The sequence below is a fragment of the Phyllostomus discolor genome, chromosome 10 (genome assembly GCF_004126475.2).
Source record: "Phyllostomus discolor isolate MPI-MPIP mPhyDis1 chromosome 10, mPhyDis1.pri.v3, whole genome shotgun sequence".
Classification (NCBI taxonomy): domain Eukaryota; kingdom Metazoa; phylum Chordata; class Mammalia; order Chiroptera; family Phyllostomidae; genus Phyllostomus; species Phyllostomus discolor.
The window spans coordinates 11436482-11461304 of NC_040912.2; the positions used below are offsets into that span (position 1 = coordinate 11436482).

Here is a 24823-nt window from a genome sequence, read left to right on the forward strand (position 1 = left end):
CAATAAGAAAATGTGTATCTCTTCTTGAACGCAAATTTATGGAAAACTGTTGAATCTATTAAGAACTTCCTTATCTTATATAAGTCCTTCAACTGTGGGGTTACTATTAAAAGGTTTGGTTCTGTAAGATACTATGTAAGGTAATAAATGTCTCTATATAATGGCCTTTATTTGCCTAAACTAAAACAAACTTTATAAATAAACGCAAATTTTAGTAGTAAAATGCAGACTGTAACAATATATTAATATAACTGATTATCATGGGAACGTTAATAGTTACTTAGCTCAGGAAAATCTGAACTACAATATTCTAACAAAATGACTAAATTACGAGACCTAAACTGGTTACTACCTCTCTTACAACCAGAAGCCGCTGATGCTAACGGGGGAAGGCCGCACAGTCAGAGGCAGGGCCCCACAGAGGCGGCGTCACCGAGCACGGTGCTTTCCCACAGCAACAGTACCCCCAAGCCAGTTTTCCAGGGGCATGGGAACAAACTGAATAACCTCTAAAACAGCTTCTATGAAAACTGAAGGGTGAAAATTTTTAGAATGACCCTTCTACCTTATTCATCACGCCAAATGAAAGTAACAGGAGTAAATGTCCTCAAAAGAGAAAACTGATTTATTCACTGAACTTCTTTCACGCCTTACCTATTTTTTGAAAGAAATTATTTTTGCCTTTAAACTTTCTGACAGGTAAAATATATAGATACATCTTGATATAGTGCAAGGAAACATTATAAAAGAACCACTTTTCCCCAGTAATTCATTTAATTGGCATTTACTAGCTGAAGAGTTTACTGAACCTTAAGTAGACACTTTTAAAAGAAATTCAAATTAGATAAAAATGTATGAAAGTCAAATATCTGCCCTCAATCTTTCAAGCGTATAGTAGTTAAAATTTTACAATGAACACCCATACACCCATCACCTAAATTCATTAATATTTTGCCATGTTTATTTTATGTCCCTTTATATTCAGTACTTGTTTATTTATGTAATGGGGGGGGGATCGGGGAATAAGCCGTCTGGAACAAAACTGCAGACCCTTCACCCCTAAGAACTCAGAGCAAGCACCTCCCAGTAAATTTCCTCTTCAACTATTACCATTATAATAGCTAAGAAAATGAGTAATTTTATAACATCCAATGGATAGTCCATAGTTAAATATCCCCCACTATACCTAAAATACCAATTAAAAAAAAAAAAAAAATCAAGGATCCAGCCCTGGCTGGCGTAGCTCGGTGGATTGAGAGCGGGCTACAAACCAAAGCATTGTAGGTTTGATTCCCAGTCAGGGCACATGCCTGGGTTGCAGGCCACAGCCCCCAGCAACCGTACATTGATGTTTCTCTCTTCTCTCTTCCTCCCTCCCTTCCCTCTCCTAAAAATAAATAAATGAAATCTTAAAAAAAATTTTTTAATAATAAAAATAAATAAAAATCAAGGATCCAGTCAAGAGTCATATGTTGAAGGATTGTTTCATTAATTACTTTTTAATGTCAATCATACCTTAGGGAATCTCATTTGTACTAATTTTGTGCAGCTTTAGCTAAAAATCACTAAAGATGTTGATGAATGTGAATTTTTTTTTAAATCCTCACCCAAGCATATGTTTTTATTGATTTGAGAGGGAGAGGGAGAGAAAGAGAAACATGGACAGGTTGCCTCCCACAGGCGTCCCAACCAGGGATCAAACCCGCAACCTAGGCCTGTGCCCCGATAGGGGGTCGGCCCCAGAACACTCTGGTGCACAGGACGACGCTCCCACCAGCCGCCATCCAGCCAGGAAGATGAACATGCAAACTTAAAAGGCTTGTCCAAAAATTGGTCAGAATATAAAAACATTTTTTCTCAAAAGTATTTCCCTAAGAGATGGCAATTTCCATTTCCTTTGCAAGTAGGAATAAGTGAAACAGATTGAACAGTGTCCCAATTTACTTAGAAGGCGTGCACGAGAGAGACGCCGGAGCCAAATGCCCGTTCTCCATCTGCAGCCCTGACATCAGGGTGGTCCGCAAGTATTCAAAACACTGCAATGTAAACTAACTGCATTCTTCTTACGAGCGGGGCCTGTTCCAGCATCTCCGACTAGCATTCAAATACCAGGCTAGAAACCTTGATCATCGAGCACTTGTCAACACAAAATGTTTTAGGCACCCTATAAAAGTTACATTTCTTTATTTAAGATAAGAGAAGAATTTCTGGAAGGGGGGAGGGAAGATATGGAAGAATTCACAAGAAATGATTGGTTCCTTCAAGTTGTCTTAGTTCAACTGCCTTATTTAAAGTATTTTATCTATAACTTCTTGTCTTTTTTTCTCTAATCTCAGTTTCTGAAGGTAAATAAGATAAAATCAAAGGCATGAAATATTTATGTATAAAAAAATTCCTCTGACTATAAATAAAAAGCAATGACCTGTCACAGACTAAATGTGAATATAAATTAACCAAATATATACGCTGAACCAATGAAAGCAGCAGTTTTTCACAGAAACACAAATGTAACACTCTAACAGGAGAGAGATATTGAGAAATATCTTGAAATAAGAAATGTTCAATTTTTTTCTTCAATAACTACTAAAAATTAAGACATAAGGCATTATTGGACCATATGCAGAGTAAATTCCTATTGGAGCCAATGCAATGACTCCAAGATATTCAATTTAAAAAAATGGTAAGAAGCTTTATGCCTTTCCTTTTTTAACTGTCGTTAATCCGAGCTTATTTATTTGATCAGATGACAAGGGGAAAAAAATCATTCTAGAAATACTCAACCTCCACTTAAGAGACGGGGACGCTTCCCCGATTCTCTGCCGCACTTGGGACAGAGCATGCCCGCGGTACAGTGAAACAAGGTTCACAACCAGTGACAGTTTACTGCTCTAACCCCTTTCCCTCCAGCCTCACCCCCAAATCTGCACTACTCTACAATTAACGGATTAGGCCACCACCACAGGAGAAAGGTTGGGGGGGGGGAATGTTAGGAAAGCTTTAGGTCCAAATTCTCTCAATTACTGCACAACTACCATGCACAAAATACTGACAGGCCCTGGGGACAGTCCTGGCCACAGTGAACTCAATATAATTGTGCCGGACTTTTGAAGTATTTCAAAAATAACATACTAAGTTTATTTTAATTAAAAAGCATTTTCTTTTCAAGTTATACTCTTGCATAACCTGAAAATTCTTAAAATGCTAATGTAGATAATGCTCTCCCATGCTGTCTTTAGAAGTATCTACAAGTCACGAGCTCACTGTTGGTACCAACCTCAAGAAGGCCGGCTTTGGTGGTCACCACCAGCATGTCAGAATTTCCTTCATCTTCCATAGTGAGCAGTTCTTCCACCGGAGAAGACGCCCGAAACTGGAAAGGTGTACTTGCTCCACGGATTTCACCCTTATGGGTAACGTAACAGAACTGATAAAATTCTCCATCATCATTTGGAAGGTAATATCCTAAGAGGAAGTTAACAAACAAAAATTATTATACGTCCTTTAATAAAATGTTATTTTTATTAAATTTAACAATACTTGTCATCTCCTCTCATTCCCGACCCTGTTCCAGGCAGTTAGGGTATGTCTTTCCTGTCTTTCATAAACTATCCAAACTAGACTATCATCCTTTCTTCTTTTAACATGCCTAAGCTTTCTTATCTTGGGTCTAAGCTTATATCCCCAGAATATTCCTTCCACAAATCTTCACTAAGAGCAAAACTAAGTCATCTGAGAGAGGGTCAAGTATGTAGTTTTCAAAGACAGGAAGGCTGGAGGAGGAGCAAGGGAAGAACCAGCACGAAAATCTAGGAGGATTATCAGGGGTGAGAATAGACCATATAAAGAAATCTCCCCTTGAGATGTTTACGAAAGGAATGTGCTACACATATGAACTGTGTAACGACAGAAAAGAGAATGAGGTCTGACGATGCTGTGTAACAAAATAAGCTTTGGAACTACACAGATTTACTCTGGATTCCAGCTCTACCGCTATTACTTACTTAACCGCCCTGAGCCTCACTGCTTCTCATCTGTAAAAGAGACACAAAGACGTCCGTCCATCTTGGAGTCCCCAAGTATCTACAGACAATGTATTTATACCATACAGCCCACTACCTGACAAATGTATGCGCAGCATTTGTTCCTTCTACTCAACTGTTATCTTCTCTTTTAAATTTTGCTGCATTACCCTAGCACAATATCAATCTACTTCCTCTTCAAAGCTCCCATGATTTTTTAATTAAAAAAAAAAAAAAGGTTCCACAGAATACCTTGTATTACTATTCATTATACGCGTGTTTTGTATCCTATACCAAGACCTCAGAAATATGAAGGCAGATATACAGTATAAAAATTCTGGAATCCCCCAGAATGACTTGTAAAAATAAAAAGGAAGCATTAAGTGCTTGTGAAATGAACATACAAAATTGAATGTATTCGCCTTATCTTGGATATTACTATCTACTCAGAAATCTGTAATCACCATGCCTGTTATTCTTTTATATCTTAAAATTTTCAGTCTCATTATTATGGTATCTATTTCACTTGATTTCACTCTTTAAAAAATAGCTGGCCTTTCTCTTTAGAAAGAAGGAGGGGCAGAAAAATACAAAGCAAACCTAGAACATCATCTGGTGCTTGAAAGTAAGAAGTCCTCTAAAAGAACAGGGGGGAGAAGAGGAATGTTGAAAAACACACAGGAGCCCACTTGATGAAGTTCCCTACGACCAAAGAAAGCTGGAACAATTTGAGCAACAAAAATGATAGTATCAGGCTTTATTCCACAGACTAAATATCCATGAGTCCATGGAGAAGGGGACTTTTCCTAACATAATTCCAACTAATAAATATGCAAAGACTCAGCACACAAGACCATCATTAGGCAAACACAACAACAGTAAGTGTTGTAAGCAAGATCCAGTGATGGATCCTAATATGAGTGGTGAAAGCTTGAGGAGAAACAAGATACTTCCTTAGTCTCAAAGTAGCTCCTGCATAATAGTCATTAATTACAACAAAGGGAAAAATACTAACTTTACACTGAAAAAAGCCAGTAGACACACCTTAACCACGTGATCAAGATTAGTATCACCAGTAATAAGATCTATGGACACTGTGTACTCCCTGATACAATGTACTGAGAAGGGTACATTAGTTCTAAGGTATTTTTCCTAAAAACGTATAACCTCAATGCAATCATGACAAAGCATTAGACAAGCCCAAAATAAGAAACAAGCTACCCCCCCGCCCCCCAAAAAGGAAGAAAGGAAATCTAAAAACTGATCCGTACTATTGCAAACTGTGAAGGTCATGAAAGACAGGACAGAATGAGGAACTGTCACAGACTGGAAGAGACCAAGGAGATACGACAACTAAATGTAATGTGGGGTTTGGGATTAAAAACAGGAACAGGGAAAAACACCACTAGGAACTTTGTGAAATTTGAATGAGGTGTGTACTTTAGTCAAAGGTATTCCACCAATGTTAAATTCTTGTTTTTTAAATAAATGTACTATGGCTAATACAAGATGTTAAAATTAAGAGAAGACGGTTAAAGAGAATAGGTTAAGTCTATGTATTAGTTTTGCAGCTTTACATCTAAAACTATTTCAAAATAAACTTTTTAGAAGAGTAATATAGAGGTACATCTGGCAAGACAGTTTTTAAAGTTTTTAACAATTTCGCCCTCCTCACATCTACTACTAAAACTATTAATCCATGTCTCAGTAACTTTGCAAATAAGGCCACTAGACTTATTTTCAAAGTTTAAAGAGAAAACAAAAATGTAGTCTGACTAATAAACTCTGGTATCATGACAATAGAAAGTCTACAAACTAATCATGGTCTAATTTTAAAAACTTACAAAAATACTAAGAAATGTGGTTCAAATACCATTTGAGAAACAAGATGTAGTTTTTCAGAGTTACAATTTAAAGCTATCTATTAAAGTCCTGGCTGCTGTGGCTCAGTTGGTCATCGGGTAAACCCAAAGGTTATGGGTTCAATTCCCAGTCGGGACAGATGCCTAGATTTTGGGTTGGGGCCCCTAATCAGAACACACACGAGAGGCAACAGATCAACGTTTCTGTCTCACATCGATGTTTCTCTCCCTCCCCTCCCCCTCTCTCTGGAAGCAATGGGCATGTCTTCAGGTGAGGATTAAAAAAAATAACAGTAATACAGCTATCCAGACGATGCTCCTATCAGGTTAATAATGTTGAAAATAAAATAGGATAGCCCTGGCTGGTGAGGCTCAGTGGACTGAGTGCCGGTCTGCGAACCAAAGGATCACCAGGTCAATTCCCAGCCTGGGTTGTGGGCCAGGCGCCCAGCTGGGCACGTATTAAGAGGCAACCAATCGATGTATCTCTCACACATCGACGTTTCTCTCCCTCTCTTTCTCCCTCCCTTCCCACCTCTCTAAAAATGAATAAATAAAATCTGAAACAAAAGAAAATAGGAAAAAGTAGAAACTAAGCTCTGAGTCAGATGTTATAGCCTGTGACATTGGCAATCAAATTATAATAAACAAATAAGGATCTCTTTAAGAATACAATTACATTTATGTATTTGTTAGTTGTTTTGAGTTTTGCATTTCAGGATTCTCGTGACTCATCCATAAAATGAACAAAGTGACTTGGATTGTACCTAAAATCCGTTTTCCCTCTAGTATTTTACAAGGAAGTTGTTCATGACTCTATTCTGCCTTTTTTATATCTAGATGGATAGAAGCTTTTAATTCTGAATTTCAAAGTAAAACTTAACAGGATGAATTTTCAGAAACTTGTAAAACTTACTGCACTTATGCTTAGCTCCCATGAAAATGCTTTTAAAGTACAAACAGAAATAAACTGGAGGCTTTTCTTTTTTTTAACTGCTTTTAAACTTTTTGCTATGTAACTAATAACCAAATTCATAAGTCAATTTAACACATTCGGTAAGTTAACTTATTTATTACAAGACTAATTATATTTAAAATAACTCTTAAGAACAAGTATTATAATAAAATCAGTTCCAATATACTCACTTTAATTTGATTATCTTTAAAAAAGACTATGAATTAAAGGATAAACCTCACATATAATTTGTCAATCCATAACATTTATTAATCCATAAAACATACGGGAATGTAAACCTTTGCCTACATTACAGTACAAACTTCATCCTCTGAATATTAGTTTCTTGACACAGTACATAAGGAAATATTTTTATATACCCAAGCTTCATGTGGTTACATTGCCAACTGATGTTTACACTAAACATATACAGCATGAACCTCAGAATAAAAAATTTAAAAAACATAAACCACCAAAATACAAAACACTGATAATACCAAATGCTGGCAAAGATGTAAAATAACAAGAACTTTCCTTCACTGCTGGCAGAATGCAAATGGTACAGCCACTCTGGAAAACAATTTGACGATGGTTTCTTACAAAACTAAACATACTCAACATTTGATGCAGCATCGCATTCCTTGGTATTTACCCAAAGGAGCTGAAAACTGACATCCACACAAAAACCTGTGCGTGAGTGCCCGCAGCGGCTTTATGAATACCAACGCTTGGCAACAACCAAGATGTCCTTTAACGGAAGAACTGGGTGAACAAACGTACATTCATACAATGGAATAGTACTGGAATCTTTTGCAATTCTATGCATTTTATGTGTACTAAAATATTATACTGAAACAGCTTCCATTAACATCACCAGACCAGAAAGAATCTATGGCATAAACAAAACCAAGAATTTGCTTTCATAGAACACAAAGTCATTACAATTATGATACAAAATCACTCTGCAACCAACTGTGACAGATTCCTAAAAGTACTGTTTAAAATCTGTACATAGTGCCAAACTAGGACAAGAATCAATTTCACATTACTCACTTTTATCCTTTTATAGGCAAATTTCCCTATAGAATTAATGTACCAATTAAATGAGCACAGATACTAAATTGAAACCCTCTATAAATCCTGTCAAGCACCTTCGTGGTGTTCATGCAGAACAGGGGGGTGGGCAAAAGTAGGGTCACAGTTGTCTGTAAGGAAAATAATACAAGAATAAACTGTTTTGCATACTCACAACTGTAAACCTACTTTTGCCCACTCCTGTATTATTCTCACCTTAATTTGTTATATTATTCTAATATGAACAATAGCATTGTTTTCTCATTTGGAAAAAAAAAAGTCAGAAGTAAAGAGCTGATAAGAAATCAACCCTCTTCTTCAATGAAAGTTAACAAAGTCTTTGTAATGTCTACATAAAATATCATGTGGCCTACAATAGATGTTTACATTGCTATGACTTTTGTTAAACAGATACTAATTAATTCAACTGTGGTACGCCAGGTATGCCTAAGTAGGTAATTACAATGGGTACAACATTTTTAATGGCAATAAAATACCTAATTTTATCAGGTTCTGCAGTTTTCAATTCTTACCTTGAAATGCTAATACACAATTGACTGTTGATCCTTCTACATAATGTTCAGGCATAGGGGACCATAAAAATGTGTAATAATCACGAGCAGTACTCCACCCAACCTAAAGGGAAAAAACATGGAGCTTATTAGTAAGTAGTTTAATTAGAGTGATATAGCATATTGTTTTTTACTGCAACCTGAAGTTAAAACATGGGTTAATATGTTTAAGAATCATTCTATTTTAATAAGCATGTCAAATCTTACAAACTTTTTTGTTTTAGGATTTTATTTGTTTATTTTTAAAGAGAGGGGAAGGGAGGAAGAGAGGGAGAGAAATATCAAAGGCCAGCCCCACACGCCCCCCACTGCAGACACTGCCCATGACCTAGGCAGGTACCCTTACTGGGCATCAAACAAGCGACCTTTTGGTTCCCAGACCCACAGTCAGGCCACTGAGCCACGCCAGCCAGGGCTTTTCCTGTATTTTTACGTCAATTCTATATCACTCCTTAAAACTCATATTGAACTTACTAGGAACTCTATTGCTAATTTTGGATAACCAGATTTCTCCCTTAACCAAACTGCCAGAGAACAATTCTTGAATGCCAGTTTACATGAGGTTCAAATCTTAGTTCCAAGTTTAATAACCATGAGTAAGTCGCTTTACTATGGGCCTCAGTTCCCAGATCCGTAAAATGGGGACTATAATACTCTGATGAAAGATCTCTGCAAAGTATAAAGTAATAAACATATAGTATTTAAAATTAAAACTAGTCAATACCGGAGAAGAGAGAATAAAAACTAATAAATAAATAAATAAATAAAACCTCGACCCATTCTCTCTATCCTTTATCTGACTTCACCCATTTCCCTACCCAACTGGACTTCATGGTCATGTCCTCATTTCAGTAATGCACCCCAAACCACCCCAGGACCCTCTGTCCTGCTGACTTCCCTTCCTATTCACTACTCACCTCCAATCCCCAGTCTGAACGATACTCCATTTAGAATCTCTCAGTCACAGTTCTGGGTGCTGAACTTCTCTAGAGAAAGTCACAAAACCACTGCTCAGCAATCTCCTGACGAATCTGCTCCAGTTCCCTAGGACAGCCCTGCACAGCGGCGAGACCAGACCTTCTCCACACGCAAGCCCTCCCCAGCGCTTGGCTCACCACCTTGCTCCTCTCCTCGCTGAATACACTCCAGTCACGCATGAGTCCTAGTCCCAATTCATCCAACTAACTGTTGACAAATTCTATGAGTGCTATTTATGGATTATTACCTACAACTGATTCCCTTTTCTACTTTAGGCCTTTGTTATCTCACTTAGGAAATTACGATAATCTAAATATTCTCTCTGCCTCCTCTTCTCTTCTAGTGGCGACTTCTCTTACTCAGCACTGCAAGATTAACGTTCACCTCTGGACTCGACTACTCTCTGCTTAAAAACTAGTTCTTCCCACCCTGGCCAAGTGGCTCAGCTGCTTGGCGCCTCGACCTGTACACAAAAAGGTTGCATGTCTGATCTCTGGTCGGGGCGCATACAGGTTGCAACCACTGTTTCTCTCTCTCTCATCAATCAACACATCCTCGAGAGAGGACTTTTACACACACACACACACACACACACACACTATTTCCTCAGACAAATATTAAAACAATCCAAAACATGACCCAAACCAACCTTCCTCATTCCTCTTCGGAAACTGGTACCCTAGGCAAACCAAATTCCTTAACACTTTGTCAAGCACTCCTTCCTCCTTACAGTTACCACCCGGGCACTTTCTCCCCGCCTGCCCGTCAGTATCATATCAAAGCCATTATGGCGAGCAATGTGCGGTACACACAAAGTGCTTAAAAACACGCAATGCCAAAACCATGTCGCTTCCACCTCCAGGAACTTGCCCTATGGAATGAGTGGGCAAACAAATAAAGATACCGAGATCTTTATCAAGCATTGTGTTTAACAGCAAGAGTTTAGAAATGTTCCCAATGAATCCCACATTCATCAACATCACGTGTGTACACTTTACACGCTGTACGTGTATAATTATTTCTATGCAGCTATATGCCAGTATGTTAAAAATGGTGCCTCTCCTCATGTAGTCCATTTTTCTGCCAGGAATGCCCTTCCCCCAATCTCATTTCCCTGCTCTATTCTTCCCCCTTTTTTCAGATAAGAGAAGGAGAAAAGGGAAAAAGAAAAAGATTCTGAAAAAAATTTTCATACGACCTTAAGTGAAGCTGAACCTTTTGGTCACAGAAAGGAAAGCATGGATTCAAGTTACCAACATTTGTTGTACACTATCCCACTGTTAAGTATAAAATGTTTACCTTTACAAATAAAAGTGTTTTATACTTGACATTTATAAAAGTGACCCACTTACAAAAACAAGCCTTAATGTAGAGGGAAGACAGAGCTACTATAAGCTACTGATCAACCTGCTTAAAAGAAAATACTGAGTAGCCAGATAGAAGAAATACGCAGAACAGTTTTCTTACCTTGAATATACCGACCCAGTCTTTTGGATGTGGATGGATATACGGAGTTAAGGTGTAATGACACTCCAGGTGTGCATTGGGAAGATAACTCTTGGCCACATTTTGAAAGATGACATGGGCAAAGTTGGAAGTCTGTGAGACTTCTTGAAAGGACGTCATTGTGAATCTGAAACAAGCAAATCGTACAAGTTGAATGATACCCAACTAAGAAAAACTTTCATCTTTAGAAAATGTGTCATTAAGAGGCCGGTGTTCAAAAAAACTACAGTGTGGGTCACATCTTTTGAGTATCACACATCCTTATGAAACACGTGTTACAACCAAACCAAAGGTTTAAACATTATGGCTTAACATTAGTCACATATCGATACAAAGTCAAGCTAGGCATGACCTTGAATCTATGCACCCAATATATGTAACAATATTTAAGAAAAGAGTCTGTATCCCTCAGATCAGCCTAGACCTCCACAGGGTTAAATGCAAATTGCATAGGTATTAACATCACAATTTTTGAGAAGATATATACTTTTTAATATTGCAACTCCTCCTTAAAAATGATTAAATATAAAAACACAGACAAATCGAGAAATAATGAATGTCCACTATGGCTCACAGAGTGACATGTGAGTTAAAAAGCTTTTAAACCAGTATCAAAAAACAAACTATCAACTCTCCCGGAGAGCCTTGCCCTTTACTTCTGTTGCAACCAAGAGATTCTATGTTGGACCCTTGAACTTCATTATCCTCCTCCCTACTCTGACCCATCCCATCCCTCTCCTAGGTTGTTTGGTCCTGTAGTGGACGCTCATCTCTCAGCGCTTGCATTCCTCACCCACGTTTGTGATCATGGACCAGTGTTTCTCAATGCTGGCTACACATTAGAATTATTAGGAATCTTCAAAAAAAAAAAAAAAAAGGCAATGACTTTATGGAAGTGGGACCTGGACGTGGGTGTGTGTATATGCCTTTATTTTTCTTTTAATGTCTTCCAGCAATTCTAATCCTGTATGTGGTCAGGACAAAGAACTACTACTTAGATTCTGACCCAACCCAACGATCTCATCTCTCACTCATTTCCACAGCTGTCCAGACCCAGGCTGTCTTCTGGGCTCCTGGCACATGCGTCTTCAGGTCTCTCCAGCCCTGTAGAAGTAGCCATCTGCTTAGGAGAGCTCAGCCTGTTTGTTCCTCTCTGCCCACACCGATTCTCCCCCTTCATTCTGGGTCCAGTGATCCTACCCTGACTACCAGTATTCGTGTTTTTCCTCCATTAATTTCCATATAGTTACTGATTAAAAAATAAATGTATATATTTTTACATGAAATACACACTGTAGAAATCTGTTATGGATTCAGTAAATGCTCACTGCCTTAGTGAACAGCAAGCACTGGTAGCAGGTGAAAGGCTAAAGGAGACTATAAAAATCTGTAAGATCCAAATGTATTTTGTGCTCTACTTTTGAGAAAAAGGACCCAACAGAGGATTTACTTCAAAAAGCCCTCTATACAATGTGCCACAGATGCAGTACAACCAGTGAGTCTACACCACTTGCTTCTAAGTCATAAAAACAGGACTATCTGTAATAATGTAGAGAACTGGAGCAAGATTTTTTTTGTTTACCAAATTACTCCGATTGGCTTCACAAATCCATGAAGTTTCTACAGCACAAGGGCAGCAATAAGACTCCACTCACATTTTAACAAGTACTAAGTCTTTATTGCTAGGAGCATCTAAGAAACTGTGCTTTTACAACTGTTCCTTTTGCTGACCTGCCTGAAATACTAAAGCAAATTTTTAAGGTTCTGAAATAATAAGCATTTTAGAAAACATCCACTTTTCTTTGTGTGTCTTCTCTGCTTCTGTTATGATCAAAGTAGTGCTTTACTAAAACAATTAGATATCCTATAAAGAAACTGTCAGTGGTGAAGCCCACAGCCGCTGTTAGAATACCAGGTTGGTTGTTTGGTACGACTCCCCACCTGAGAGGTTTGCCCACGTTCGGCGGCAAAGAGCTTTGCACCCAGTAATGCTCCTCCCCTACCTCTGAACTAACAAAAAGGCCTTATTACCAGGAACCTATTGCACAGAAACACTCAACTGCTAATTCTCTCCAGCTGGTAACCCAAAACCTTTAAGAAAATAAAAAATTGCACTTACAAACACTGGGAACTCTGCCTAAAATAATTGAAGAGTTCTATTACTTTGTCTCTTTGAATTGTGTGAGTTAATCTGGGCTCAGGGGGATGTCATGATGCTAAAAATAAAAGTCACTAATGATAATCTCTTTTCAAGTCAGTGGTTTCATAAAGACCTACCCAGTTTCCAGTTTTGAAAAATGTTCCCATCTGATTATAACAGACCAGTAAGAAAAACTATAGCTAAATCAAGTGAATCAACTTCTGAAAGATACAACTACCTAAACTGAGGAAAGTGAATCAGTAATATTTTTCTATGAAGAGAGTGAATATTTAAGTTTCTCTGAGGAAGATAGATTCAGTAAGGAGAAAATATCAGGATGAGTTCCCATGTTTTTAATTAAAAGCAATTTAAGAATAAAACATTTTTTCTTAAAATTCAATTCCCTAAAGTAAACTATATCAACAAAGCTGCTATTATTTGTTATAAAACAAGACAGTGAAGCTTAAAGAAACCTCAATTACAATAGTGATTTAAAAACCCATAATCCACCCTGACACTTTTACTTCACTGAAAAAGTTCTGAAGGCATAAAACACAGCACGAAGGTACGCACACATCTCATATGTGTTTATCTGTGTGTCCCTATGATTATGAGGCTTTAAAATGGACTCAGAAAGTGCTCACCATACAGTTAATAGTCTTTATTCATGAGGGATATGTTTGAAAAAAGGACTTACAACTAAATTGAGTTTTTACCAGTAATATAAACGTATTATTTTCATTGTTTTTAAATGAACATATTGACATCAAATTTCATTTTAAATCCTCCCCTCAAAATTCGAGTTTCTGATACAAAACCCCCACACTTAAAATATATTCATGATGACTATAAACCTCCAAAGTATTAATAAAATAATTTGTGATCATCCTGTTAATAGCCTTCATGATCCCTCTCCAACACTCCAACCTTTAAAAAATTTCAATGTGATCAGAACTATAGTAATTTTACAAGTCATTCCACTCGTTATTACCTTACTTTTTGAAATTAAATTCCACTATCTTCTAGTTGTAAAAAAGTTAACATAGATATAACCTGAAGGTAATTACAAGAATCAACCCATTTTAAACAATAAAAATGAAATTTCCAACTCCCATACAGTTCTTCTGTTTCACTCCTTACACAGATAAAAGAGTGAAAAAGACAAGCTTATAAAAACGATTAAATTCACTGAGAATATCAAGGTAGCACGATGACTCACAGGTAGTCTGATATACGATGTACGCTCACACGCACACTACAGACACACACATACCACCCAATGAAGAAGTAATGTGCAAAGTCACTGCATCACCTTGTGGTAATGCTTGGGAACTGTAGCTTCATTAACATACCGAGAAAAAGAACAAACTGCATCTCAATTGCAGAGGAAATATTCACACAAGGGCCAGTGGTAACAGCTTTACCATACCACGTTTATTCCCATCCTCTAAAGTACATTTGAAGAAATGGTACATTAAAATGCAAGCCAATGCTAAGTAAACACTTTTAAGGAACTAAAGGACCAATTCAACTGGGAAACGAAGCCTGAAATGCATGTAGCCTGCCATGCCCTTTTCCATGTTTCCTAAATATTCCCTCAAGTTCTAACATCCCCAGAGTTCCTTTTTATGTGTTATGTTATAAACTTTACTCTATCAAGTCTTTGGTCTAAAAGCCAATTTTGTTACTTTGGGGATTCATCAATTTTTAAGGAAAAGGATAAATAATATGCATTGGTCACTCAGTTAACTAAAATAAATTTGAAGGGAAAAGGGAACTCCAATGTTATCCTTCTTCCTCTTGGAAATTTCACAAGCCCCAAACGGAACTTAGTATTTTTCTACTAACGAGCCCAAAAAATCTAAGTCTTAATCAAATAAAGTAGAAATTAGACCATAACAAAAACTTTTACGCATTAAAAATACAGAATCAAATTAAGTTTTTTATTTCAGTAAACACTTTACATAATTTCCCAGTTACAACAATTAGAATTCAAGAGGAAATAAGGTAATTTTGCTGTTATAATATCATTATAGTAATTTTATTTTTTTCAAAGTCCTTACCAGTTAAACATGCTAAACTAATTATAAATGAATACCCTGATGTCTTGGATTTGATGTGAAAACTCAAGGGGGAAAAACTGTGTTAGAGGGGACAATAAAACAAGATTAGCAAAAAGTGGGTTTTTTTTTATTTTGTTCTCCTCTTATGCATGTTTGAAAATTTCCATAAGTTAGTAAAACCAGAGCATAGCGGCTGACAAACTCAGCGAAAGTTTTTAAAAATCTTCAGTTAAAAATATACGAACTTTTCACCCTGGCTGGTGTGGCTCAGTAGACTGAATGCCAGCATGCCAACCAAAGGGTCGCCGGTTTGATTCCCAGTCAGGACACATGTCAGGGTTGTGGGCCAGGTCCCCGGTTAGGGGTACGAGAAAGGCAACCACACATTGATGTTTCTCTTATCCTTCTCCTGCCCTCCCCATCTCTATGAAAATAAATACATAAAACCTAATATATAAATGAACTTTTATATTATCTCCAAACTTCAGTCCTACACCAGAAAAACATTAGCAATCTTTCTGGGAGGCAGAAGGCACCAATCTGTTAATCTGCACTCTTCCAGGAGACTGTCTCCAGAACACTTTATAGGCAAGTTCTCTGCTCAGGAGTAACGCATACCACTTTTTACTTTTTAGATCGTTTTAAAAGTTGGCTTACTAGGTCTGGCTGGTCTGGCTCAGTGGAGTGAGGGGTGGCCTGCGAGACTAAAGGTCACAAGTTTGATTCCCAGTCAGGACACATGCCTGGGTTGCAGGCCAGGTCCCCCGTCAAGGGTGTGTAAGAGGCAACCTATCCACAACTCACACTGATGTTTCTCTCCCATTCTTTCTCCCTGTTTCCCCATCCTGAAAATAAATGAAATCTTTTACAACAAATGAAAGTTGGTTTCTAAAAACCTTTGACTTTGGCCCATATGTTAGAGGGGAAGGAATTTTTTTCTTCTATTAAATGTCTATATGGGGCAAAATAAACTTTAAAAAGCCACAAATTTATAAAGCCAAAATTTTAACTAGCAGTATCCAAATTGTAAAAGAATACAATCCAATTAAACTTCCCCTGAGATAATTCCCCCAAAGTAGAGAAAAGCACCGTTAGGATCTTTCATAACTACCTAACTTCATTAAAAAGGCTGACAGGAAACTGTGGCTGGGGTAGCTCAATGGCTTGAGCACGGGCTGCAAACCAAAGGGTTGTAGGTTTGATTCTCAGTCAGGGCACATGCCTGGGCTGCAGAATAGGTCCCCAGTGGAGGGGCACTGAGAGGCAACCACACATTTCCATTTCTCTCCCTCTCTTTCTCTTTCCCTTCCCCCTCCCTAAAAATACATTTCTTTTTAAGTTAAAACTTAAAATCCCAAAATACCTCCTATTTTGTTAAGGTATTTACTGATTAATTCTACACAAATGGCTGTAGCCATAACTGCAAACAGAAGTGCACAAGAATATGACAACTAGAAAACAAAAACTGCATGTTCTTTGACGTGGCCAAAAAAAAAAACCTTAGTCATTTTTAATATCAGTAATCCTTTAATAAGTCAATTCCAGCCTTGCTAAGAACAAGACGAAAGCCTGGCCTCGGCTCTCCTCAATTAACCGATCTTGAGATTAACAGGCTAATCAAATAACCCAAGTGCTGGAATTGGGCCCCAAAATTATAATTAATAATTTTGCGCGGTTTATAGAAATTTTGTAATTAGGGAAATTAAGTTATATTCCCCCATCTAAATCCCTCACATAATAGTAATTATCTACTCCGTGAAACCTAAAACCCAATATATGTAAAAAGTCAATGCCACTGTGTTTTCAAACAAAACTATTACCAATAGGGTAATAAATGTTTATCAACACACACCTCTCCTAACAATGATTTTCCGAGGCCAGAAACGCCTCCTCAGGACTTGTCATCACACTGCGGCCCTGTGGGGTGTCGGGTGGAAGAGCGGCCGGGGGAGGGAGAGCTGTGAAATCAAGAGAAGTTGCCTAAGCAAAGAAAGATGGGACTCTCGCTGGAAGATTTGGTAAGATCCCTGGGAACCCTCGGCGTAGGGGCCATTAATAAACAGGCAGAGAAAAGCGTTATCTAATTCCGCACTCCAGGGGAGGCAGGCGACCAGGCTAGCTCCGCCCGCGGCCCCCCCACGTGGGCGGCGCAGGGAGTCTCCGCCTCCTGCTCCAGGGGAGACTAAAACCAAAACACTAGGGTTTCACTCCGCACAAGCAAACCGGGGCGTCCTTCCCGGACACGACCTAGATATTTGCCCAAACTTACTACGCAGGCAGCTCGCACTCTGCCCTCAAACAACTCACCCGAGAGCTGAGCCTCGGACAAGTCAGATTCTTCTTCGAGGGTCCCGCGCGTCACTCGCCCCCACCCGCGCCCGAGAACCCACGCCTCCCCCAAATTGCGAAGGCCTATCTCGGCCTCCCCGCCGTGTGGGGCGGCCACCCCTTGCCTTTTTCCCACCGCATTGCTAGCCGAATTCGCCCACACCCCTACCACATTTGCAGTCCTGGAGGAACTGCTGTCCTCGACAGAAAAGTGTCTTTAGGCTGCATCGTCACCACGGAGACCATTCCCGAGACCCGCCGGGCCCCCAGATTGTAGGAGCTGATGGGCGTCTCCCGAGCCCCGAAAGAGCTCCAACTGGAATCTGCCCCGCACAGGGTCCCAGGACAGGCCGGGGAAAGCGCTTACCCAGTGAGGGCTTCGGACAGAAGGGGAGGCTTACACAGGCTTCCGAGCCCCAGCCGCCATCTGCCGCCTAGCCTCTTCCGCCACCACTGCCTGCCTCCAGCCGCCGGCTACACCGCCCCTTAGAGCCCAAAGCCGGCGTTGCGTCACTTCCGCCCACGGCCCCGCCCCTTCCGCCTCCCCGCCTGGAGGTGGGGAGGTCCGCCGCCAACTACTCCTCCTCGGATTTCGGGCTCCCCGCGCCTGTTCCCCTTGCCTGCGGCCACCAGGCTTATCCTAACCGGTCAAAGCCGGCCTTTTCTCTCCGCCCGGATCCTCTTCCTCTTTCTTCCGCCTTGTTCTCGCTCTGAATCCTCGTTGCAACCAAACTGGGTCCGTCTGTTTTTGCATGTTTGACTTTTTAATTATTAGTTTACTAGAAAGTGAAGTAAATTTCCGGTTAAGTGGAAAAGATAGGCCAGGATTATGTGGACTATTACCATGTCTTTGCGTGGATCTTAAAAATCTGTCTAAGCAAGTCCTTTCATTTTATAGATCCAGACTGTAGAGAGCCATAAACTGAAGGAGCGACCCCAGGGCTAGGGGTGCAACCCCTCACCCCCAGGCTCTGTCCCAACTCCTGGTCTTATTTACGACGAGGTTCTGTTGTCTGTAAAACCAAGGTGTCTCCTAGGAGCTTTTCGGTTCTAATGCTCTATGATTCGATTTCCTCTTGCTCCAGCAGTGACCTCTTTCTACCCACATTTCTGTGAGTTGTTAGCTGCTTTTGTTATGTTATTTTGTGTGTGTGAATTTCGTCCTGTATTCTCTGTTCAATTATAATTTCTAAAATCACTTGACTGTTAACAGTATATCTTACCTTCCTACAGTAGGCATTTACTTTGAATCCTAACTCCATGGAAGTAAGTGTGTTCTGTTCTAGTTATCATATTCCTGGGTTGCCATAAAACCTTGCTAAAATTTGCAGTATCACCAGGGAAGAAAGTATAATAAATTAGATCATATTAAACATTGAAGCACCTTTTAAGTACAGAACTACAAAATCCTCTTTCATATACTTTCATGTTCATTTCCATGTCATTACGATAACAATACATGCAGTAATATATTCTCCATATTTGATGACTGATTTGTTTCCTTTTCATTGAAATCTTTGAACTTGGTCTTGTCTGTACATCATACTTGATCATAGAATTTCAGAAGAACCTTTACAGGTCATTTAGCCCCAACCTCCTTATTTTACAGGTAAATAAAACTGAAAATACCAATAATCCCTGGTATGACTGGTACTACCTGCTAGTACTGGAAAAGCCTGTCCCTGAAATATAAATATAACAATGAACTTTAATAAGCACAATTTTTCAGAGGTGTCAATCTTTGTATTTTTTAATTACCACCAATTTTCAGTTAAGGAAATCAGAAAAACAATATGCTTAATAAAGCCATAATTGGAAAACATTTTTATGTAGGTATTTTTTCTTTCTTTTGTTATTTTTAATAATTTCTTGAATTTTTAGACTTTATTTCCCCCCTTGAAGTTATTTACCTAGGAATTTTAATTTGCTTTAATCCTATTAATAATGATCCCTTGAATTTTTAGACAATGTTCCTCCCAGCAAGATAAATATATACTGCATCAATATTTGATTGAACTTTTAAAAATTAGCCTATTGTATATAGCAGTGTACTATGGCTATAAGACATATGGATCCACAATCCATTATATGAGAGCTTTGTGCCAGATTGATTTCAGGAATCTGAGTTTTTCAGACTTCACAAAAGTATGCTTTATGACATCCCTCAACGTCTCTGAGGCAGCACTCTATAATCAAGTTAATATTTTTTCAGGAAATATGAATATCACACTACTGCACAGGAGAAAGAAAGCACATAGTCTTACTTTAGTTCAGATCAGGCTCTACCACTTGGGCCACCATGGGTTCAGGTCACGTTTTATTGACAAATGAATTCAGGTCAGGAGAGATTTTGCCACCAAATGTAAAAAAAAAAAAAATTTACGCCTGGCTGGCATAGCTCAGTGGATTAAGCGCCGGCTGCGAACCAAAGTGTCACAGGTTCAATTCCCAGTCAGGGTACATGCCTGGGTTGCAGGCCACGGCCCCCAGCAACCGCACACTGATGTTTCTCTCTCTCCCTCCCTTCCCTCTCTAAAATAAATAGATAGATAGATAGATAGATAGATAGATAGAATCTTTAAAAAATGAAAAAAAAACTTTAAAAAAATTTGAATTTCAAAGGTTTTTGGATTTCGAAACAGTGAATGAGAGATGATAGATCCTTTCAAAGACGTATCGCAAAGTAAATTGCCTTCCGTGATATTTCTGGAGCAATGACAATTCGAAGTAGTTTTTAGGCAGTTGTCCTAACCTAACACCTACCACTCATCCTGTGTTTTGGTTGGGAAATATCTAAAAGACACCTTTCCTCTATTAGAACTTACGATAGCTAAAGGAAGAAAATAAATGAATCCATGAAAATTTAGGTAACTGAAGTATGAAATATAAAATAAAAACAATAAAGTACAAAATAATATATTTGGGGATAGGTGAACTCAATATAAGCTTGTGTGTTGGGAACCACCCTGCCTGGTATCAGAAGCTGTAACCGCCCCCCCCCCCCCACCCTGCCAAGGCTAAGGCTGAGGGAGCAACCTTGGACCATAAGCCACCAAGGAGACAAAAGCTTATCTCCCTGGCAGGAGCACTGCTTCTGCTCCTTTCACTTCATAACTGGCCCCCAGTGCTTGGTCGGTTAGCCAATGACGGGTAAGATTCCCCAAAGGGGGGAATGACCTAAGACAGGCACAATCACATGGGAAGCCCCCAGAGAAGGACCTTGGGGGGGGGGCTACAGCAAAAGGGGGTGATGGACGCTCACCCCTCAGCTTTGACATAGCCTGAGTCCTCATTCCGTCTGTGAGAAATCTCCTAATCTCCCGGCTGCCTTACTTCCCTTGCTCCACCTAAGCCTGAAACAATGACGGAGGGTGGTGCAACCCTGTGCTGGAAAGGGCGGGTTTCTGGGGCAATCAGGCCTAAGAAAGAATATGTAAAATCCTGTGAAACCTGCTTGGTTTAGAAAGTTCTCAATTGAATAAGGGTCTAAACAAGAAGTAAGTTTGTTCCTCAAAGTTTTACAGCTCTTTAGCTATCTGACCCTGACTCAAAATAGTCCCTCAGAGTTCTTTGTAATCTATTGTTTGATCCTTACTGCCTGACAATGATTAATGAGCCTTACCTGAATTCTTTTGTAAACAAACCCAATAAAAGCCATTGAGGAACAGGCTCCTGGCTGTTCTCCTTTGAGAGATCAGCCACCTTTCCTCCCCGAGCAGATCATGTCTTAGTAGACTTATTCTCATCTGTGGCGGGGTGGGGGTGCGGGGGGGGCGCCTGTGGGCAGAGCCCCCCCACACTGTGTGAGTAGTACACTTTTCTTGAAGGAGGTAGGCCTACACTGTTAAAGCTAGGGTTTTGATGAAGAAATAGAGGACTTTGAGTCAGTGTATAAGTGCTTAGCAAAGGAGCCAGGTAGGGAGAAGGATCATTAGCAAAAAATAATAATTCCCATCTGCAGAGTATACAGTGCCTTCCAGGCACTGTGCTAAACATTCATGTTGTGTCCCCTCCTCACACTCAAGCCTGTCAGGTATTACTCCCATTCTGGAGGGGAAAGTGAACTCAGAAAAGTCAAATAACTTGCCCATTGTTAAAAAAAAATTAAACCAAGTCAATTTGGAGATCTAATTGGTTTTATTAAGCAGCTCATGAATCAAGCAGCATCTCATCTAGCAAGTAGAATGGAAAGTTTGTATAGGCAAAAAACACAAACTTTCCTGTTTGCATAGGAAGTTCAGAGTGGGCTGTTTCCGGCAAGGGCAACTTTCCCTGGTGGAAGGCAGGAGTTCTTACCAGACAGATTGCCTTACTAGTGGATCAGAAAATTTCAGACTGGTTTCTTTAAAATTTCACTTCCGAGAGAGTCTGAAACAGCAATTAGGTTAGATGGTACATCTAGGTTTGCTATTGTGGGCTTTTAGCATACGTGACGCCATTTCGAACCTGAGGTTTTTCTATGTAGCACCATGATCACAAAAAGGGTAAACCAAACTTGAACCCAAATCATCTATGACTCCCGAAATGTATCCATTTTCAACCATGTCATGCTGCTTCTTGACAAAGGCTGTTCAAGGTCACTTACTGTGTGTACTCTGGGTTATGCCAGGTGCTCTGGAGAAAACAAAGAATAAAGCATGAATTTTTTCCTGAAGCTGCTTTAAATCTAGTTCAGATATTACAACGTGGTATTTTGTAAAGTGATTTTGTAGAAAATGGAGTCTAAGAAGTGCAATAGAAAGAAGGACTCATGCAGAATAATTAATTTTGGAATTAGCAAGACTTTGTTAAAGAAACTGGACTCTAAGCTTTGAAAGATTAACAGGATTTGAAAACATCAAGAAAGGGCTTATGTGAAAGGATATTTAGAAGGGCACAAGTGGGACAATTAGGTAGTACAACATGGGCTGAAAATTAGAAACAAAATAAGCTCGAATAGGTATGTTATAGAAATATTATAAATTTTCAGAACAGGCAAAATAAGCCATTCTCATCTTTTGAAACAGTGGTTTTCCCTAGAGTTTGTATGCAAGCTTCCCTTTGCTAAAAATTCTTGTCTTTAAAAATAATATGTCTGTAAATGTTTGCTTAAAAAAGAATTTTTTAAAGATAAGATTTGCATAATTGTAGGTTTGGGATACAGAAGAGGATTCAAAACACTGGAGAGCAGGTTTGTTTTCTCTCACCCTGTGTGAGAAGGAGGCTTAACGTGCTGCCTGCTCCTTATTGTTGCCACATCATCACTCTCCCAGGTGTTCATAAAAAGCCTCTCATTCCACGTGCATGGCAATCAGTTACAAACTCCTCTTCCCTCCTTGTTGCTGTCATCTGCTGATCTCCAACTCATGCTTCCTCGCTGATTGACAACCGCCACCTGGGGCCCAGTTTCCTCTCCAGTCCAGGCCCCCCAGTGTCTGCTTGGAGAGATTGAAATTAAAAGGCCAGCATTTTAGCCTTTCCATTTTCTGAATCCCTCATCTCCAATAATCTCCTCCACTCCACTCCAGACACCTATGTCTGTCATCATACCTTGGACCTTGTCATCCCCTGTAATGGTTTCACCTTCAAAATCAAGCATTCTGTTCTTGGACAACAATACCCTATTCCTCCAACCTGCTTATTCAGATATGCCCATGGTGACTGTTTTTCAAACTCATCAGGATCTTCAATGCATGAAACTTTCTCCTTCTAATACTTCCCTCATTATCCAACTCGGAGTCCACAGACTGTCATTTCATTAACATTATTTCCAAGACCCTTGGAAGTTTCCTTGATTTCTTTTATCTTGCAAATGAAGTATAATCTTATAACAAACATATCACAGACACTGTGGTCATCACATACTCTGTCACTAAAGGTGGTGTCTGGGAGTACTATGTGAAAACTTTGATGTTAAAATTGAGTGTCTTAGGAAGTTTCTTGTGCTATCAAAGAGAGAAACTGTGTAATTTATGACACTGAGATACCCAACGTGCAGAGGTTTACATTTTAGTAAGACCTTTGCCCCACCTGGCTCCTAGCAGTGTGTTCTTTGTTCATTGTGCAACTGAGAGGTTGCTGGAATGTAAATACTCCCTAACCTCCCTTCCTTATCTTACTGAGAAGAGTAAGAGCCAGCACAGTACTTTGAATTCTTAAGGTATTTAACATTGACAAGGTCTTTTCCTCTGTTTCTCATCATATAACCTTAATTTTTTTTGAGTCACTCACAATACCAATGGTTTCTAAAATTAATAAAAGTTATCTAAAGAAAATGTTACTATGAATCTTTTCTAAAGTTTTAATTTGAACAAAGGTGGAATCAAAGTTTTAGGCTGAAATAGGTTTTTATTCCCACGGAACTCATCCCTCCCACCTTCTCAGGAACACGACATTATCCTCTATTCACTCCCTTGGTCTCCGCGGGATCTTTCCCATTGTCTTCCGACCTGTTCTAGACCTTTTCGCTTAATTTCTAAAAAATTCCCTTGATCCGTATTTCCTTCCAGACTTTTATCTTCACCTTCACAAACTCCTCACTACTAAAAATAATTGTCTATATTCCCCTCAGTCGGTTCCTGCCCTTCCTTACCCCACTTCATTCTGAATGCTGCCCCCCATCACACCAAAACAGGCTGCATTAGTATCATAATGTGCTTGAGACCAGGGATCCCCAAACTTTCTGGCACCAGGGACCCATTTCCTGGAAGATGGTGGGGGCTGGGGAGGTGCAGGCAGGAGGCAGAGCTCAGGTGAGTGTCAATCACAAACCAGTTCCTAACAGGGCTGGGGGTCGGGGACCCCTGCTCTAAATAGACAAATCCCTCTTTACATTCATGCAGGTCCCATTCATACTAACCTGGTTTCGGAATAGGGGGTAAAATTTTGAGATTATTGTGCTAATTATCAATTTATTACCTCATTTCTAAATTCATGCTTTTTACCTACTCTGTGAAAATGCATCTATCTAGGTCCTTGAAATATTTCTCTCTTGCCAGCTGGGACGATTTAAGTTTTGTCAGCAGAAAGTGCTGGAGAGACATTGCAAGAGGGAAGAATTCTGCTTCCTGGTTCCCCTGCACCCACTCAACAGACTCCTGCACTGCACGTGACCTGAGTGTTCAGCTACTGCTGCCCACTCAGCCTTCCCAGTGTCCAGCTCCCACAGTGCACGGTAGCTGGCAACATCCAGCGCTCAGCAACTTGACCTTGAGCATTCCCGTCCAATCAGTTTTGTGGTGGAATGCCTGCAGTGAGATCCTTCTGCTCCATGAACAAATTTTCCCAGAACCCCATGGGGCAGATTTCTAAAGGCAAGTTCCACATAGTAGATGTCCACCGAGTTCC

At 39.5% G+C, this 24823-nt stretch overlaps 1 protein-coding gene across 6 annotated transcripts in view; it reads right to left on the reverse strand.

Moving 5' to 3' along the window:
- Positions 1–18005, reverse strand: part of TAX1BP1 (Tax1 binding protein 1) — a 49064-nt gene extending 31059 nt beyond the window's left edge. For 2 of the 6 annotated variants that reach the window (XM_036010460.1, XM_036010459.1), the window contains exons 1-4: positions 17865–18004; positions 10928–11093; positions 8444–8546; positions 3275–3462 (exon numbers count right to left, since the gene is read on the reverse strand). In XM_036010460.1, the coding sequence (XP_035866353.1) occupies positions 3275–3462; positions 8444–8546; positions 10928–11086 (450 nt within the window). In that variant the 5' untranslated portion in view covers positions 11087–11093; positions 17865–18004. Of the gene's footprint in view, positions 1–3274; positions 3463–8443; positions 8547–10927; positions 11094–17021; positions 17128–17864 lie in introns of all 6 variants that reach the window. The other 4 variants (XM_036010458.1, XM_036010456.1, XM_028525577.2 and 1 more) reach the window with 3 other exon arrangements.
- Positions 18006–24823: the final 6818 nt, after the last annotated feature.